Source organism: Porites lutea, chromosome 8 (assembly GCF_958299795.1).
Source record: "Porites lutea chromosome 8, jaPorLute2.1, whole genome shotgun sequence".
Classification (NCBI taxonomy): domain Eukaryota; kingdom Metazoa; phylum Cnidaria; class Anthozoa; order Scleractinia; family Poritidae; genus Porites; species Porites lutea.
Window position 1 is genome coordinate 4,598,127 of NC_133208.1, and position 19,411 is coordinate 4,617,537.

Here is a 19,411-nt window from a genome sequence, read left to right on the forward strand (position 1 = left end):
ATCCTTTGTTTTCTGTTGGCAAATTGTTACGGAATAAATTAATGCAACGTTTTTATTGGTCAATACAATCAAAATGATAGGAATTCTTTTGAACGTTGTGCACTTTCAGGTCCACAAAAACATATAACAAAGGAGTCTGACGGGTTTCATAACCATTCCACTCAATTAACTAGGGCTCCATGCAGCTCTAAAAAAACAGCTAAGCTAACTCAACCTCGTCCCCCGGCCTTTTTCCCGCCACTTTTTCCGGGGATATCTTGTTCTATTGACTTGATTTAACTTGATAGACTTCCAAAGATAATCAATGCCATGTCTGGCCAGCTGGTTATAAAAAACTTGCTACAAGTCGACCGTGCGAGTTTCTTCGCAAGCGGAGCGAGCTTTTAATTCACTCAAACGAAGGACGTTTTTGAAAGTCTACTTGTGACGAATTAGCCAGGGCATTTGAGCCAATCCGAAAGGAGAAATATGTTGAATGAATGTGTAATAACGGAAAATATGCCATGCAGAATTTCCAGGGATTGAGTCACATGTGTCCAAAAACAGTTTATTATGCCATTTCTATTTAGAGTAACAGACTCTATTTCGCTTAGGCCCCCTTCAGCACGTATCCATATAATTATTTTTGAAAACGGTGATTTTGTTGCCGTTTTAGCCTTCCGTCCACGTAATCTTAAGCGCGACGGAATTGGAGTCGGAAAAATCGGAACGTTTCCATTTTCTTTTACGACTCCGCTTATGACTCCGTCGCTTACGATCTAGTGAAAAACAGATTGTCGGAGTCGCGCGGAAGCAGATGTGGATGAACTGTAAACCACTCACAATGCACGTTCCCACGCTTTGTGATTGGTTTAGTTCTTCCGCATCTGCTTGCGATTCCGACAGCCTCGTTCTCACTTGATCCGATAAACGACGGAGTCGTAAGCGGAATCAGAACGCTGTTTAATTTCACTAGATCGTAAAGCTCCACGATTTTGATTACGACTCCGACTCCGACTCCGGCTCCGGCTCCGTTGCTAGTGGAAACCAGTCTTTATCGTTTTTGTGTGGATGGGCAGACGAAAACGGTGGTTTTCAAATGCGATGACGTCATACATCATACAGCGCATGCCCTGTAAGTGAAACTATCTTATTTTCATCGTTTTAGCGTCTTCGTGTGGATGGGAGAAAAAACGATTCGAATCAGCGCTACGTTTGGAAGAGTATTTCTCCGAGAACGGCAAAAAAATCTCCGTTTTCAAAAATATCCGGATACGTGTGGGCGAGGCCTTGGAATAATGCTCTCCTTAGCTGGCATAACATCAACACTGGAAGTAAGGCGTCCCACACGGTGTTTCTAAAAAAGCAACATTAGATCTTAAGTTAGCATTTTGTTTGTTATTCAGTTTACAAAACACATTTTTATCAATGGCGGTTTTTTTTTCATGATACATCAATACTTTACAAGCAGAGAACATTATGTCATTCATATGCAGCTGGTTCTAGATTTTAATAATTATTACAAACTAAATAATTGTATAATGCAATTCCAGAGCTCTGATTGGCTTAGCTATCATGGTATATAAGCCATTATGTCGTGCTCTCCAATGGTAACTGTACGCGTCTGCTCAAAATTAAAAACAAGCTGAAAATCTGTTGTTTTTACAAATAAAGTCGGGAAGAATTCTCGATATTTTGTGGGCGTTTACAATTAAACAGTTATTCTGCGCGCTTGTTGGATATGAGATGATTATAACCAACTCATATCCAACGTGCACTCGTGGAATAATTGTTAAATATCAGATAACTTATCAACTATGACCTCAGATATTTGATAATTGATTTCCTTCCAGGCTGGTACATTCATGGGTTTTTCCATCACCTCAACTGTATTTGGTGGAGTGATCATTATTTGCTAGGGTTTTTTTACTGCATTCTTGCAGCTGGGACATCATCGTATTAATTCAGAAATGATTATCACACTTGCCTTCATGATTCTTGGCATTATTGAGTTTTCTATCGGAATCGCGGGATCAGTCTCAATGTGCAGCACAATCTGTAATTGCTGTGGAGCTGTTTCAGATCAGGTAATTAAGAACAATTGAAGAATGAACAAGTGGTTGAAAACTAGCCTGAGAATACAGCCGTTTCTCCTACAATAGCATGATTTACGTAGGAATTTTTTTTGGCGTATTCAAAACATTCTGAAGTTGTCATCCTGCATGTGAAACACAAGATGTTCTCGAGTGTTGTTACATTCCACAGGGTACAAAAATTCGGCATGGGATTTTTCTTTCTTTTTTTGCGTGGGTGGGGGTTAATTTTTGGTCCAGGGATTTTTTTTAGTTTTGATTTTTGCCCCATTCGGTCATCCCTGTCACTAGAAATCCGGGTTCCCCCCCCTCCTGCCTCGCCTCCACCTGGGGATTTTACCAGCCGAGGGTAATTCAAGGGTGTATGAGACCATTATTTTTTCTGGTGGGGGGAGGGGGTGGAGGGGTTCCTTCAAATATCCTTTACACGATCCACACTCATGACTGTGTTGTTATTATAATTGTCGTTGTTGTTTGTTTTTGTTTTTTGTTTTTTGCCATTTTTGCAGTCCACATCAGCAATGTGTGTGGCTGGCCAGGCTGTGGTCCCTGGTGGTTACGTCATTGCCGAAGGTCCTGGTGGTGTCCCCATGGCGTTTCCTGTGCAGCAAACTGGAGGTGGTGTTACTGTTCCTTATGGTCACGCCGAGATAGTTCCCATGCCTCCTCAAGGTGTTACCCAGGTAACCGACCAGCCTCCACCTTATGACCAAATTTCCACGACTGGAGGTCAATCATCTACAGCTGAGGAAGATCCACCTCCTCCCTACAGCAAAGACGAACAAGTAAGTGTAAAGTGTTGTGTTAATTTGTTCTTGTTTAATGCAAAAAGTAAACTGTTCACAGTCCCCTATTTCCGGAAGATTGTCCAGATCGAGGGCTTTGCGTTTCGGGCTGCCATCTTGCATGAGCCGGTCAAAACAACTTAGGGGGCGGGGGCTAGAGCTACAATCCCTGAAGCCCGCTCAATCGGTACATTTGAAAATCAAGATGGCCTCCATTAATGGTAAGACGCGCTATATCTCGACAATCTCACAGAAAAATAGGGGACTGTGCAGCTTACTGTGAACAGTCTATGCAAAAAGGGAGCTCATTAATTGGCGAAGAAGGCAGCACCGGCAACAAAAATGTAAAACCAACAACAAACAACAATTTTTTAATCAAAATTATAAAGCCAAACGACAACCTTACAGGAGCATCACACTACTTCAGCTACTTGGTACGTAATTTCTTTATCGTCACTATACGACACCGATGTGAAACTGGGATTTAAGTGAACAATGTTTTGGTTTGTTTTCTTATTTTTAAACATTTAACTTGTTTTATTTACAGTACAGCGTCTTTTTTAAGGAAGAAACAAATTTTGTGCTAAAATCAGGGGTCTGTAAATACTGTATAGCTTAATTTTTTGCACGCGTCACGCGTAACGTATTTACCATCCTGATAAAGCGCTAATTATTGCTGGTTTTCACATGACGTCTTGAAAATTCAAAACTAAGGAATTATCAGTCCTTCTGAGTTTTTACCATCATGATGTATTCCAGCTAAAAACTAGTATTTACTCAAATTTTCATTTCGAGAACAACGGGCACTACTTCTAAGCTTTTGCGTGACATGGCAATTTCTTAGCGACCCAGAGATCTTTCATGTAGGTTAAAACTGAAAAGTAACTTATTTTGGGGGATTTTGATATCTGAACAGTCATTGTATTAGAAAAAGCTCTACTTTACTGTTTATGAGTTCCTTGAGAGGTGAATTCACACTTTCGTTGCAAAACTCATTGACAGATCTGTTGGCTTCCGGCCGCCATGTTGGTGCCCATCCGGTTGGGTTCCAACACGGCGTCTCCAATAATGGCCACTAGAAGTTAAAAATTTCAAAAATTTGAAATGGAGCTCTGGTCCCTTTAAATCCATACTGTGTCATACGTTTCACTTGACTTAGTCACGGCTAAATCTCACTTACGTTCTTTCTTTTTTTCTAACTTCAGGAAGAGAATTTACTGTGTCCTCGAGGAAGCCTCCAGTTTTTAACTAATGTTTAATCTACATCGTATGCTAATGTTTCGAACCGATGCGCCTGACCGATAGATGTGAAAAAATTTGCACTGAGGAAGAATTTCGAAGCTACATTTTTTTTCCACGAAGGGCTAGCGAGGAAAGAGCTTGGTAGGCAAATTGTAATAAGGGACTGCAATATTTATCAGGAGGGGGGCTGAAAAATGAGGCTTACTTAGAGTAATATCACTTAGTGCCCCCCCCCCCGGCCAAGAAAGGCAAGCTTAGCTCTGACCCCCCTCCTGATCACTTAGAAAATGCGATCAAAACTCTATTCACATTTACGTGTAGCCTGCGTAGCAAGCGTTTTCGTTTGGTTTCGGAGCAAAGAAAGACCGGGTTTGGCCGCCAGAGAAATGAAACGAGAGCCAAAAAATGAAAGAGGGGGGACAGGGAGGGGAAGGAAGGAAACTTTCTTCCCCATCCCCTCCCCGCTCTTTTACTTGCACCATTTTTCGCGCAATCTTTGACTCTCATTCCTCGTTCTTTGCTCCTAAACCCCACCGAAACGCTTGCTACGCAGGCTAATTTACGTGAATCCATTTCTTTCTTGCTGTAACGTTTTCGATGACAGCGTCTAGAACAAAAGTATCTTGCAATTTGAGCGCAATGAGATTTTTTTTAGAAAATTTTTAAGTGACAGTCTAAAGTCAAATGTGACGACATGAAACATAAATTGACATGATTTTATGCGTGCATATTTCTTTCTTAGGGTGGGAAATTTGCTTCAACCAATCAGTAGCACTACCTAGTGTTTTTGCATCTAACTGGCATTTTTTACCTTTAAACAGCTGTTTCAGTTTGTGAATTAGAAGAAATATTTCTAGAACTCCACGCATATTTACTTGTATCAGATGTTCCTTAATTTACGTCAACGTTCCTTGATTAATCTACGTCGTCGATCGCTTCTTTTACCGAGAGGTTTCCGAGAGAAGAGTTAGACGAATGAAGTGCCAAAATGGCGGTAAATTTGAACTCTTCCAAAACATTCTAAAATAAATCATGTTTTGTTTAAGTAACAAAGTATTTTCGCAGAGTTTCTCGTAGTAATATTAACTTTCAATTATAAAAATAAATAAACATTTTAAGGTTATGGGCACTAAGACCCAGCGAGAGAAGCGCAGGAGACGCGCGCGAGGGCATGGAGCAACTAAAAAAATTGAGAGAAAAAAAAAAAAAGCAGAACAAAAAAATGCTCGCTCCTCTTGCTTGGCTAAAGGAAACGGATACGGTTGCTACGCATGCGCAGGCTAAAAGAGACATGGCACTCTTTTGGGGCTACACTGTACATGTTTACCCTATTTAACTGAGTTACAACACATCATGTTAGTACCAAAGCAATAAAAGCAACGAACGTTGAGAAACCACATACCTCTTAATTTTTTCTTTTCAGAGAAATAGCGGTAGTTTTGTGTTGGTGGTGTCGCTGAGGTCATCATATAGTCCAGTCATTTTATGGCTGGACCCGCAACTAATTGCAACAGAAAATTCCTCTTCGCCAATAATTTGGGATTTGTTTCTAGATAAACATACTAAAAGTCCCAAAAGATTCGGGCATGGGAATATTGCAAAATTTATCGTCATCCGGGTATTTTTGGTCCCCTGGGACCTACTCCCTGATTCTTTCCTTTCTCTAGCTTCAACAGGATTTCAGGGGCACCCAACGAGAATATAGCTCAAAACCACTTAAACATAGCATTGTTAAACGTATTTTACTGTTTAAACGGTAGATATAGGCATATTTTTATTCCCTAAAAATTTTTCTTCGGTTCGGATTTCCTAGCTGAAAGTCTAGTGATCCGAAAATTATAGGGATCAAAACTTACCTTTTCGAAAATTTCAGCCATAAAAAAAAGGCTCCCGAAGATTCTAGGTGACCTTTTTAGGGTAAAAAATCCGTTAAAAATGGGCAGTAATACCCTTTTTTTAGATGTTGGAAAGGCAGGCAGGCAAGAAATTTTACAACAAATGTTCCGAAAATTCTAGATTTCAAATCGTCTTCAGAACAGATATTTTCCGAAAATTGACTTTGGGTACCCCTGGGGTTTAGGCCACGACAATAAAAATCAGGGAGTCAATAGTAGACATGGAAGTTTTAAATTCAAAATGAGTCAGGTGATAAGATGCGGATATTACTAAGAACTGCGCGGTTCAGCACCACCGCACTACTAAGGCCCTGTCGACACGTATCCGTTTTCATTTGAAAAGCAACTTTTATTTACGGATGGCTTCCGTCCACTAGTATCAGATGAAAACGATCAATGAAAACGGAACCTTCCGAAAACGCTTTTCAGAGTGGAACTTATTGAAAACGCAGTTTTCGCGTGTACGTGTGGACAGACGAAAATGGAACTTTTCGGAAACTCTGAGGACACACTAGTGAAGTATCAGTATCAGTTCCAATCCACTCCGCGCAATTAATATTAGAAACTTATTCAAGATGGCGGACGGGCGCTTCCCTTTCTTGTCTTTTATACTTGGGCTTATTTCTAACCTAATTGCTTGTTTTCAAGCAAATTTAGCCTCCTGGCTTTGTTAATTCTTCGACCTGATTATTCCAGGAGGCGGCAGAACATTATCAGGTTACTTTCGCTACCAATGTCAAGAGGCAGAAGGTTGGATCTCCCTGTAGTTTGACTTTGTTTTTGCCCGGATTTTGACATTTTAAACTGATTCTCCGGCTTCGAAGAAGGTCACATCAATTTTAACCCACACCAAAGAAATTCAAAGATAGCGCCCATTTTTTATTTCGCGGGCTCATAGTAGCGGACACGTTTTGGTCAAGCATGCGCATTCGCGTACGATGAATCGATTTGAAAACGATTTTTAAGTGTGGACAAGCCAAAACGATGCGAAAACGCGACGAGTGGACACGCATGCTTTTGAAAACGGAGAAAAAAAGTTGCGTACGGATACGTGTAAACAGGGCCTAAGATGCTCAAGCCATCATTGTGCAGAAATCGGTCACAGCTATGGTGGAAAATACGAGGCGTATCGTGAAATGCGCTAGCAAGGTTATCGCCTTGGTACACATCCCTGTCGGAGTGTTGTTGCTTGTATTTGGAATCGTAGAACGTGTACATGTACATCCCCGCTACTTTGATTTCACAGGACAAATGGGCATTGGTATCTGGTGTGGAGCTTGGGTAGGTAACAATATAACCTTGTTATTTGTTTTCAAATTTTAAATTCGGAGAATTTAGGACCTATTAACTTTCCTTCCTCTGCTATTGATTTATCGCCTTCTTCGGGGCGATAAATCAACAAGAACAAAAGTCACAAAACCCGTCTTTACCCGTGTGCGCTTGGTGATTTGTTTGCATTTAGTGGCCAAGTATGCTATTTGACGTGATCGTATTTTTGGTGACAACGACTTACAGTTTTCCTTTAATTTTTGTGTGTACTTCAAATTGTAACAAGCAAATAACTATAGATCGTTTTCACTGTCACGCAACAAAAAATTAAATTGGAAACCGTCCAGTGGAAGAAACCAAGAAAATGAAATGTTATAAAAGACTAATATATAAACAATTTATCCAAGTCTCAGGTCTTTGTGACCCATAGTTTCTGATTTATTTGGCGAAACGTTTCACGCACCTTTGTAGAGCTTTGGAGACGCCATATTGGTACACCGTTTTGGTGCACCAATATGGCCGCCGGAAATCAAGAAAAACATATGGGGTTTTCTTTTGCTATAAAAGCTCTTTCTTTTCACTCGAGAACTAGCGTACGTACGCATAAACATATCTTCTAATACTTGAAGTGGTTATACTGCTGAAAATCAAGAGGAGATACTTTTTTTCAAGGAGACAGCATTTCTATTTTGGTGTCACGCACTGTGAAAACCCGGAAGTTCAAATTGCTGTATTTTGGAAATGAAACATGCTACGGAAATGGTAGCCTGAATTTTATCCAATTACTTCGAGTCGTTATTACTCCCTCAGTAATGTCTGAATCGAGCGGCCGTTAATGCCGTCCAGTGATGTCACTACTCCTTGACCTTTCCTTTAATTCATGCAAAAAGTAAAACACGATTTTCAAGTGGCAAACCGAGAAATATCGTTTGGAAATGTCTCCATGATACAGAATAATTTTTTTCGATCGTAATTCATGTTTAACTTTCAAACCAGCAACTGCATGCAGTACAACACTGAACCGGTTGTACTAAATTCTATAATCATGATCAAACTCGGTCGCAATCACGCAATGAAATAAACACACACACGGAACACTTAGTTCAAAAACACAATGATTTGCTTTGATTGAAAAGAAGCTATTTGGTCCTTAACGAAGAAAAAACAAGGAGACAAGAAAGAAAAGCTGACAGAATCATTACACTTGACGGTAAAAATAGCAAGAAGGTCGAATTATAACATTGATCTCAGAAAACTTCGCGTAAACAAAATCACCGGCCCCCGAAACCACAAAGCGGCTCTAAATAAAAAACCTACCAACTCTCCGCAATGATCCTTCATTCGCAGTTCAATATCACGGCATTTCAGTTTCGAAGACAAGGGCAATTTTGCTGTTTAAGATAAAGATTAAGCTTATCGAAATGTTTGAACTAAACGAAAGGATGCCAGGGATGTGATCCGCTGAAAATCAAGCGACAATCCCGCTAAAATTTTTCATAATTATACATAATTAGGCGAATGTTTAGACAATCACCCAATCAAAGTCACTACCCGGTTTTCGGGTAGTGAGTGACGTCACTGGACGGCATTAACGGCCGGTCGATTCAGACGTTGTTGAGAGGAGAAAACGACTCGAAGCAATCGGATGAATTTCAGGCTACGGAAATGGACACTTGTACAAAGATTTACTTTTTGTTTATCTTCAACCTAGTGTAACTAAGAATTCGTAAAACCTCGCTATTTTGACTTTACAATTTGATGACGTCACAGTGAAAACCATCTATTGAACCAAGAAGGTGACGCATAGAGTTCTTAACTTCCAGATATCATTAGCTCCCGCATGACCGGCTACAGATCATAATTTTGATCTCTTACGGATCGAACAACGTTTAATTGTATTACCATTTATATACTAAATTCAACAGTGTTTATGCAAAAGCAAGTGAAGCCAGCACACTTCAGTGTGACACTTTCGCGTTGTCGCTGTAGCAGCTGTAGGGTGCTTGTCATCGCTGCGCCGAATGGCATGAATCCTTAACTTTCTTTGTGAAAAGATCACAGGAAAGTAAAGGTAGCTGCAACTAGAGTAAAATCTCCTCAGTTTGTGTGGCGCTCAGGCACTCAACAACTCGGGGCAAACCACAAGAGACGCAGTCAAAACAAACCTCTTAAGGCCTCGCCAGTTAGTCTGCTACACAGCCGGTTTCAGTGTCGTCACACAACGCTTCTCCCCACAAACGGCTGCTGAGAACCGAACCACATTCCTTTCCCGCGGTTAGCCAATTAGAATTCAGCTGCCATTCCTGGAAGGTGTTCGCGCCATGGTTGTGGTACGGTGACTCCTCCTATTACAGCTTTGCTTTTATCGGTGCCCCATGTGTGAATGACAGAACAATCAAAACAAGCAATTAACTCGAGCAGTGTTGTCACAGTCTAGTCCTCTTCAAACCCCGGGGGTAGAAGAGGATGAGGGTCAAGGATATTTTAGAGTGCTTAGATATGGGGTAGGGGATATTTAAATATAATTATCATGCCTTCCTTCCCATGAAAGATATATACAGATCAGATATATAATAGGGATAGACTTTCCAAAAAAAGTCCTTCGTCCGATTTAATATGGCACGGGGCGAAGACTTCGTCGCTCGCTTGGTCGCTTTGCGGTTTAAAAAGCCCCCTCCGCTCGCTAATAAACTCGTGAGGTCAACTTGCAGCAAGTCTTATATAGGGAGGGCATGATCGCAGGTTAAACAGGGACCGGACCTTTTCACACTTTTGATTAAATACTCAAGACTGAAGTACAAATCAAAAGGCTGATCCTTCTCACGGCTTTCTTTTCTAAATCATTCACATGTGATTATTTGACAGACGTGCATCACAGGTGTTCTGGGGATTCTAGCAAATATAAAAGGGAGGTCCCGTCCTTGCCGCAATGCCTTGGTGAGTCAAGAAACACAAATAGTATGATTATATCAGAGTATACATGCAGTTCATTGGTAGGAGAGAAGATGGACAATTCAGTTAATTGTCATCCATTTAGTGTTCATATGGGGTGAATTTTTAATCAGGTTTTCAGTGACTGTACTTGTCTGTTGATCCAGGAAAATCGTTCAGCGGCACCCAATAACGATTTCCTCCTAAATACATCGAAAACACTTTTTAGGCTATCCATGCAGAGTACTTTTATATCCAGCCAGAAATGCGGTGCTTTAAATTTGTATCTGTCAGCAGGGGTTTCACTAAGCATCGGGGATCGGAGAATTCTCTGTGTACTGTGTACGCATAATCCTCCGGCTAAATTTCGATGAAGTATGGGTATTTTTTATTCAGACGAATCAGACGTGGATACGTTATTTTCAAAAAAATTATTCCCAGAAATAAGTAATTTTTCGCGCTTAGCCACCTGCTTTACATTCCTAAATAAATAACAAATACATAAAAGACCTTATTTAAATGCTGGCAGTGTTAAGCCCAACAAAAATAACAGGGGACGTGTAAAATATTTGACGGTTTGTTGAAGTGTGGAGAGTTGACTATATTCTTGATGCTTTTTATTTGTACGCTAAAAATTATCAAACGAATAAACACTAATAAAGTACAAAAGTAGGTTGAGTTTGATCGTCCGGGTGAACGTTAGCCTCCCACGCAGGCATTTTTAGGGGAGCTCGTATTTCGTCCCTCCCCACAAACGCCTGCTCAACCGAGGACAACATTCCTATTCCATTGTTATATTCGCGTGGTAAATGACCAATCAACGGTTTTTAAATAAAGTGTTGACAGGCTAAACACGACTCACAAGCTCGTGATAGTTTAAAAACGTGACCCTAGAGTTAAATTTTTCCTTCTTTTCTTTCCTTCGCTAATGTTATGCAGTGAATGGAGAATATGTTCTAAAATCTGATTAAGTAAATCTTACTTTTGCCGCCCTGAGTCTAACATTTATTAGAGGTCATGAAGGTTTCTCAAAGTTGCATGCAGATCGCGGTCAAGGTCAGCTTTCCGGAATTCGGAAAGTACAATGTGTTTGGCTAAGCTTGGGAAAGGAATGTTGTCCTCGGTGGAGCAGGCGTTTGTGGGAAGGGTCGAAATACGAGCTCCCCTGAAAACGTCTGCGTAGGAGGCTAGGTGAACGTAGTTCTGAATAGGATAGCCTGTGTCAGGCTCACAGATAGTTTTGTGCGGACGTATTAAAACGAGCAAAACGAAAATAAGACGCGCACGACTTGGGAAAGGGGGCGGTGGCGGCGAGAAAAATGGGAGAGAGAGCCTCCGTCGCTCTGTCTCTCGCCAGCCCCGGTGCGTTTTTCGCATTTCTTTTTACTGAACAACTTTTCACCACTATCTCGGAGCCTGGAACAGGCTATGAATAGGAATGTTGTTGTTGACAGTGACTGACGTATCGACAACCTGTGTGGTAGTCATCTTAAGAGTCAAAGTGAGTTGTATCACGTCAGTTGATGGTATTATACTCTGGTTATTGATCTGATTGGTCAATTATGTCGCAATGTTATTGGTCGTCTGTCAGTTAAGCCGTGATATTATTGGCTATGAAGACTCGTAATCAGTAATTGGTGCGTTTCGATCCATCTATTGTCACAGTTAAACAGCTGTCTATTGTTAGTCAAATTGTCAGTTTTCCAGTTGTTCTCTCGTAGTTAGTTTTGCTTGATCTCGTCAATAAGTCGTTTGTACGGCGCTGGTAACTGTACAAACGCCGTACAAACGACTTATTGACGAGATCAAGCAAAACTAACTACGAGAGAACAACGGGAGAACTGAGAATTTGAGAATTGAATTCTGAGAATTTTAAGTACAATTTGCACACTGTAATGTATAGAGGGTGGTACCGCAGGGGTGGGTACTCTGTATTTCAAGTGACGGGTATGATCGAATGAGTGCAAAAATCAAAACCCAAAAAATCCCAAGCCGAATTTCCGAGCCGTAAAAATTTCCAGGAAACAAAACAAGTTTGGTTGTACTTTGTTCACAGAACTGCGCGGCCGGGATACGCGGGTACTTCAATACCACGAATCTTTGAATACCCCAAAAAATCCCTACTTAAATCAGGCCACCAAAAAAAATACTTGCCAAACTTTCCTGCCCAAAAAATTCCAGGACATACGATGTACTAATGAACTTATAGACTACCTTACTAAACGAGACTACGACAAAACCTTTCTCGTCGAACTGACGCACTCAAAAACAAACCTAAGACAGTCATTACATACGATCCAGCGTTACCTAACAATTCGCGCATCATTCACAAGCATTCCCTCCTTTATAAGATTCTTCGAAGGATCCTTCCAAGTTCTTAAATGATCCTAGCTAGGTTCTTTAAAAGATCCTTGAAGACCTGATTTAAAGATCCTTATTAAAGCGATCCTAGTTAAATCTTCTTTGTAAAGGATCTTTACAAAGATCTTTACAAGGATTTTTGAACACATCTTTGAAAGATCCTCATAACTTTCTCAACAATCTTAAAAGGATCACTTAAAGATCCTTAAAGATCTTTGACGATCCTCAGAGTTCCTGAAGGATCCTGTGAGGATTTTCAACAGGGTAGCGTACTCTACTCGTCCAATTGTTGTAGAAATGTCTTTAAAAACCTTCCGTTGGTAGCCTACTGGCGCTGCACAAATATTAGTGACATCCTTCTTGCCCCCAGCTCACAGAAACTCACTGCCGGGCTGCTGCCGCGGTTATTTTGGTACCATAGCAGGAATTGTACCACCTGTCCTACATTGAAAAAGGCCGAAATCGATACACTTTTCATTCCACCGGTGAACCTACCGAGTGTTAAATTTCATATAACTTGTACTACGTTCAATGTTATCTACATGATTCAGTATCGTCTTTGTAATCTACAATACATTGGGGAAACTAAACGTCGCCTCAAAGACCGCTTTAATGAGCACAGGCGACCAGTACTTAATGGTAGTTACATCCATACAGCAGTTTCTGATCATTTTGTTAGTAATAACCATTCTGACAACTATATGCTCTCGATCCCTTTTGAGCAACTCAGGACTGAACTTGATTCTAGCAGGAAGGCGCGCGAAGCGCATTGCATCCATACAGGAAGGACCCTTGAGCCTCTGGGCGTTAATAAGCGTGATGATTTGTAATTCGCCATAATTATTTTAATAGTGTATAACATATCTTTTGAAAATAAGATTCTGAAAAGGCCCAGTAGGGAGGCACCGAACAACTCCATGTGTTCGTCAGAATTGTCTCAGAAGGTTTTCTATGATTTAGAAGCCTCTTTGGTTAATTTGGAGCTAACCTAAAAACTATTTGTCTGTTCGGGTTTCTTAGGGGATCGAACTTATTTTCAATGGTAATTTAATTCCAGGCTGGTACTTTCATAGGCTTTGCCATGGCATCAACTGTACTTGGTGCTGTGGTCTTCAGTTTCTATATGATTCTTTCTCTATTGGCGCCGCCGGAGGCCATTTGTACTGGCATCCTGGTACTTGGCATGTTTGAGTTTGTTATTGGAATTGCGGGTTCAATGTCTGGATGCTTAATATGTGATTGTTGTGCTCATTCTTCTGGTAAGGTAGGTAACAATGAAACAAAACTAACTTTTGTAGCATTATTGTCTCAGAATACTTTTATGTTGTATTGTTTCAGCAGCCTGGTTTGAATAGATCAGTTGGTCGAGTGCTAGTCTGTTGAGCAGCTGGAGGTTGTAAGCTTTGTGGAGGGCATCAAATACAGTCCATTTTTATTTAGTTTTTCTTTTTTCAAGCAGTATCATTAAGAATTTTTCAAGAGTCATCTTGATGTCACATTCAATAGAAAGTGAAGTACTGTCAAATCTCGAAGTTAAATGTAGGTGTAGAAAAAAAAAAATGGTATGATTTTTTTCTCTTGGTAATTTTATATACACCTACTTTTTTGTTGTTAGGACCAAACATTATTACCGGGGTACTATAGGTAGTTTTTTTTTTGGGGGGGGGGGAAGCAGGGGGTGGAGAGGGAAGGTAGCTTCTGTCACATGTTCTTTGCAAGTTCCATACTTAATCGAAGTTTTGTTTTCTTCTTTGCAGACCAGTTCCGTTATGTATATAACTGGTCAGGGTGTGATCCTTGGAGATAATGCAATAGGGCGGGGTTGTGGAGGTGTCCCTTTGGTCTTTCCTGTGCAGCAAACTGGAGGTGTCGTTAGCATTCCTGGTGGTGACGCCCAGATGGCTTCTATGCCTCCCCAAGATTCCCAGGAGCCTGATCTCCTACTTGTCCCCTTGGAGATGCCTGCTATGCCTTCCCAAAGCGTTGTCGAGGAAACCGGGCAGCCTCCACCCTATGATGGTGACACCCACTCTAGTTCCCAGGATCCTGATCTCCTACTTGTCCCCTTGGAGGTGACTGCGATGCCTCCTCAAAGTGTTGTCCAGGAAACCGGTCCGCCTCCACCTTATGACCAGATTTCCTCATGTTCAACGGTAGGTCCATCATCGGGAGCAGAGGGAGATCAACCTCCTCAAGTAAGTGTAAAGTATAAATTGCGTTATGTTCTTGTTTACAGCCAAATGCGTTGTATCGCTCTGCGCGTTTTGCAAACTTCGAACGAATTTTGGGTTTCTCTGTTCCGTCAATCATCTTAGCGGACCTCTTAGGAAACACATGTTTACTTGTGATTGATGCATTTCGGTCCACTTTGTTTGTTTCGGTGTTTCAAGGTTCGTTGCTTGTGATCGCCCTGTTTCGGCAATAATCGACTAGTTTTCTTCGAAGATTTTTCTGATCTTTCTTATTCTTGTCTCTTGTAAGAATAAAGAAATGTCTGCCTCCTGCCCTCGACAAAAATTCCACCTTAATCGCGATTTCCTTCGCTATTCTTGAGCAGTCTAGAGTCATGCTCAGTTTTTTTTTTTTTGCGGGCCAAGGTGAGCGAGCGCGTTGCATTGTGATTTGCATTAACCCCGCCACCACTCAAATGATTGACGGAACAGAAAAACCCATTAGAAGTTTGCAAACGCGCAGCGCGATATAACGAATTTGGCTGTAATACAAGAAGGAGTTTAGTAGAAAGCTTACAGTAAATGATCGATTAAGCGCCGCTCCTTTACCGAAAATAATTTAATAAGCGCCGCGGCGCTAATTAGGGTATTTACAAATTAACGTCCCTCATTGTTACGGCGCTTGATGTAAAGAGATATCAAAACCATATCACTTGATATCACTACCATCTCTGTCTGAACTCGGGCGCGGTCCCCTCTCTTCAGCTCCAACCAAAATTCCCTTCTTTTAAGTAACAGGGCGTATTGAGTTAATCGCGAAATAGTCTAAAAGGATGCGGAGTCTATTTTTCAGCAACGTCTTAATGGACGTCGCCGTTGTCGGATCGAGCAACGACGACGGCGACGGCAGCTAAAACGTGATCATCACTTTTAAAATGAATTCCCGTTTCTTCAAACTTTGTAGCGTTTATTCCAATTCGCTGAAAATGTCAAATGTAGGCGAATTTTTCTGGAGTTGATTTCTCGGGGACTGCACTCAAGTTTAGAACATTAATTGTGAATAGCAAGATCAAAGGAGGAAGGGGGCGTCTCCACGAAAATTGCTGGTTCAGTCCTCGTGCCAATATGACACCACGTTTCGCTTCGGTGACTTTTCAAAATGGCGGGCAAAGTCATTGTTGACGAGGAGAATACAAGAATAGAATTCCTCACGCTTATCTTGTTTAATTTTCTTAGATTTGGCGATATTAAGATTCCTGTTGAAATAGAAACCCATTATATTGTCCTTATTTTGGATGAAACCTTCAGAAGTGTAAAATACTAATGATTTTTTGAGATTCTTTTCGCTTGTCCATCATGACTGTCGAGCAGTCATATCTACCGGTCACACTTTTGCGGGCCAGTGCACAGCGATTTTGTGGTGTCTCGACTCATTATATCAAACGTTGCAAACAACTCAACTGTTAGGCTATCAAGTTTTCAAAACCTCAAATTAATTACAATCCGTTTAAATCTACGTTTGTCCATCCGTAGACTGCAAAACAGTCCGTATTTTTGTGTATTCCAAGTACGCGCGAGCAGTCAAACAAAAGGTTTGGAACGAGGCTGAAAACAGAGAGCGAGACTGGGAAGAGACGCTAAAAATACTCCTCTCTCGCGGGCGTGTGAGGCCCGCGTGCTTCGCACGCGTAAGACTCTTACGCCACGCTTTACCGATTTCTTTGCTCATTTTGAGAAAAAACCCCTCCGTTCCTCCTTTTGTTTTTGCTGTGTTATTTATACCTTCTTTTAACGTTTTGAAAGGTTATTGTTATGTTTCACTCAGTACCCACTGTTTGAATTTTGACAATTTCCATGACACAGTTCCTCCAATTCTTACTTCGTCAAACTCTTCTTGTTCGGCAGTTACTACTTAGTCTGACTTGAGTTCTCATTTTGTTTATTCTAGTATTCTGTTTTGACCTACCTGTAAAGTTGGAACCTCCAGTTTAACTGGTGTTAAGTTTACGCTTGCGAATCGTCTCAGTGCTAATGCTTTGACCTGATGCGCCAGAAAGATGGGAGAGTGATAAAAAAGTGGTGTCAAGACCTTTTTTTCATGGAACGCCAGCGAGCGCTTAAGCTCGGAGAAACTAATTCTAGCATTAGTGTTTGATGGCAGCTACTTGGAGAGCCTCTTGCTTGGAGGCGGACGTCGCCGAGGATCTCTGGCGACTCAGTTGAATGTTAAGAGAATCGACACAATTTTTAGAGAATATGGCGAAAAATTCACATGTAGGGTTATTTCAGAAGATTTTTCGCCGATAAAACCTTTTGGTTCTGATTTGATCTCGTTTGCCCTCCCTCCTGAATCTGACCGTTTTCCAAGACGTACCTTTCAAGGAGACAAAAATAGAACGTTACCGACAGACGAAAGACAACGACTTGACTACTCTTTAATGAAGCCTCTAAGTAGCGTTTGGAAATAAGGCCTTATCAGTTAGAGGGCGCTTATTACAAAGAATACCCTCAGTAGAATGAACTAGACAGTTCCAACCTGCAAAATGTCAGTGTATAACTGAATAAAATTTCCATGTCGTTCTTTTGGTTTTAAGAGCCTGGGTAACGTTCTCACAAGTAAGGCATGGCCGGCATTTGCGCAAGACACTGACTTTTGCTTGTTGGCAATAAAGCCCTGGGGAGACTCCCATTTAGAAGTGACAGGGATGCTCCTCGTCTCGCTTAAGGGTCTTCAGGGGTTTTGGGACGAAAACGTACTATATTTATCTATTCAGGAGTCGGCTGTGCACAAAGGAATTTACCGAAAATGCTATGCTGTATGTTTTTAGAGGTCAGTTTTAAACTTAAGCCCACCTTTATTGGTCCGAGGCTCCATTAAGGGTTCAACTTTAATTTTCTGACCAGCATCCCCGTCACTTTTATATGGGGTTCCCCCTGAATAATAACAAGGAGCTCAGTGAGGCCCTCTCCCTTTTTATAGGCCTACACGCTAACAAATTTGTATTCCTAACTTTCTTTTTTCCGATAATGATGATTTACTCGAAAGTTTCAACCAGGAGAGAGAGAGAGAGAGAGAGAGGAGCGCGTTGCTTGACAACAGGAATATGGCTCTGTAGCATGCCATTCCTGTGGCAGATGTATAAATAGAGAATTGGCAGCCTACGTTTTCTCGCTCAGTCGGAAAAAAAAAGAACAAAAGAAAGAATAAAGTAGCTGCCTTCAAAGGTTTGATTACCAGCCGCTGGTCGGTAAATGAGCCCGTGCTCCTCCACCCAACCGAGAGAGCGGCGGAAATCGAGCCCACTGCCTTCACGACAGGAAATTTGCGGCGGGCCCGACACGGCTTAATTTAAGCGGCGAGTTTCGCGAGTTACGTATTTCTATATAGTTAAGAATTAAAACAGAACAATGGAACAAAGAGGCTTGCGACTTGATCCATTTCCCCCTATTTTTAGGCGTAAATAAGAATACCAGGTAAGGATACTTTCTTCGTTTCAAATATGTTTACCGGAGTTTTTATCTAAAATGACCCATCCCTCCCCTCAAAATCAGAAGATCGGGCCTTATTGTGGTCTTTCCGCCATTTTGTCTTTTTACGGCATAGAAGCTAAGCCCATTTTTAGATTAGGCATTGTTACAGGCAGCCCAGTAATAAGTAAATAAATAAATAAATAAACAAATTAATTAATTAATTAAAAGGAAGGAAAGAAAGAAAGAAAAGGAATGTAAACGATAGATGGCCACTAGTTGTTTTTCTTATTATTTATTTGTCGGCAACAAAACGCCAGCTTCAAACGAAGCCGTTAAAACGCCACAGAAACAAAAAAAATGCCACATTATAAAACTGAAGGCTGAAGCCGAAGTTATAGTAAATAAATGAATAATAAAAGCATTTTTGTAGCGCCATATCCAGGGGCTCAGGGCGCTTTACAAAAGAAAATATAATAGATATAAATAATGTCAATAATGTACCAAACGTACCATATTTATCGGTTAGGGCTGTGCACAAAGGAATTTACCAAAAGTGCCATTATGTATGTTTTAAGGAGTCAGTTTAAAGCTTGAGCCCACCTTTATTGGTCCGAGGCTCCATTAGGGGTACGAATAGCCACAAGGTGAATTTTAACTTTCTGACGAACATCCTCGTCACTTTTATATACCCACCCCCCCCCCCCTTCCCCCCGAGTAATAATAGGGAGCAAAGACGTTTTTGAGCGACACATGTCAACCGGAACTGAGGCCTTCTCCCTTTTTATATGCCTCGACGCTAACAAATTTGTATTGCTGAATTTCTTTTCCATATAAAGAGGATTTACCCGAAAGTTTCAACCAAAACACTGCCCAATGATGCAAAAAGTCCACTTCCGGTTGACGTCCGTCGCTCAAAAACGCTGTTGCTTAAGCTCCCTAGCTAATGTCAGCCGTCAAATAAACATAAACGAAAGAAAATCGAAACATTCTATTCTTTTTGTTCTCATACTTGTGTCGTTGTTATTTCTAGCTAGGAGGTGCTCATTATAAGTATGTTAAGAATCGACAGCGATTAAAGGGCCTTGTCACGTTCATTTAGCCTCTTCCCAAGGTAGAAACCTTCTTCATCCTGAGCGCGAAATTTAGTTGCGCCAAAGTTTATTCTTCTTCACCTGGGTGTGCTTATTTATGTACATGGCAAGTGTAAACATCCT

At 41.1% G+C, this 19,411-nt stretch overlaps 1 protein-coding gene across 2 annotated transcripts; it reads left to right on the forward strand.

Annotated features, from left to right (window-relative positions):
- Positions 1-6,940: 6,940 nt before the first annotated feature.
- LOC140945715 (uncharacterized) lies at positions 6,941-18,146 on the forward strand. Of its 2 annotated transcripts, XM_073394757.1 has the most exons (5): positions 6,941-7,275; positions 10,129-10,200; positions 13,613-13,819; positions 14,313-14,750; positions 16,675-18,146. In XM_073394757.1, exons 1-5 carry the CDS (start codon positions 7,102-7,104, stop codon positions 16,696-16,698), a joined length of 915 nt encoding a protein of 304 aa, XP_073250858.1. In that variant the 5' UTR covers positions 6,941-7,101; the 3' UTR covers positions 16,699-18,146. The 2 variants fall into 2 exon arrangements, with proteins under 2 accessions (XP_073250858.1, XP_073250859.1); XM_073394758.1 differs by lacking the exon at positions 10,129-10,200.
- Positions 18,147-19,411: the final 1,265 nt, after the last annotated feature.

Excerpts from the sequence above, each read along its gene's own strand:
- LOC140945715 (XM_073394757.1), top strand. The coding sequence starts at position 7,102 with ATGGTGGAAAATACGAGGCGTATCGTGAAATGCGCTAGCAAGGTTATC. Across the intron at positions 13,820-14,312 it reads GTGCTCATTCTTCTGGTAAG|ACCAGTTCCGTTATGTATAT; the intron begins GTAGGTAACAAT and ends TCTTCTTTGCAG. Across the intron at positions 14,751-16,674 it reads AGGGAGATCAACCTCCTCAA|TATTCTGTTTTGACCTACCT; the intron begins GTAAGTGTAAAG and ends TGTTTATTCTAG.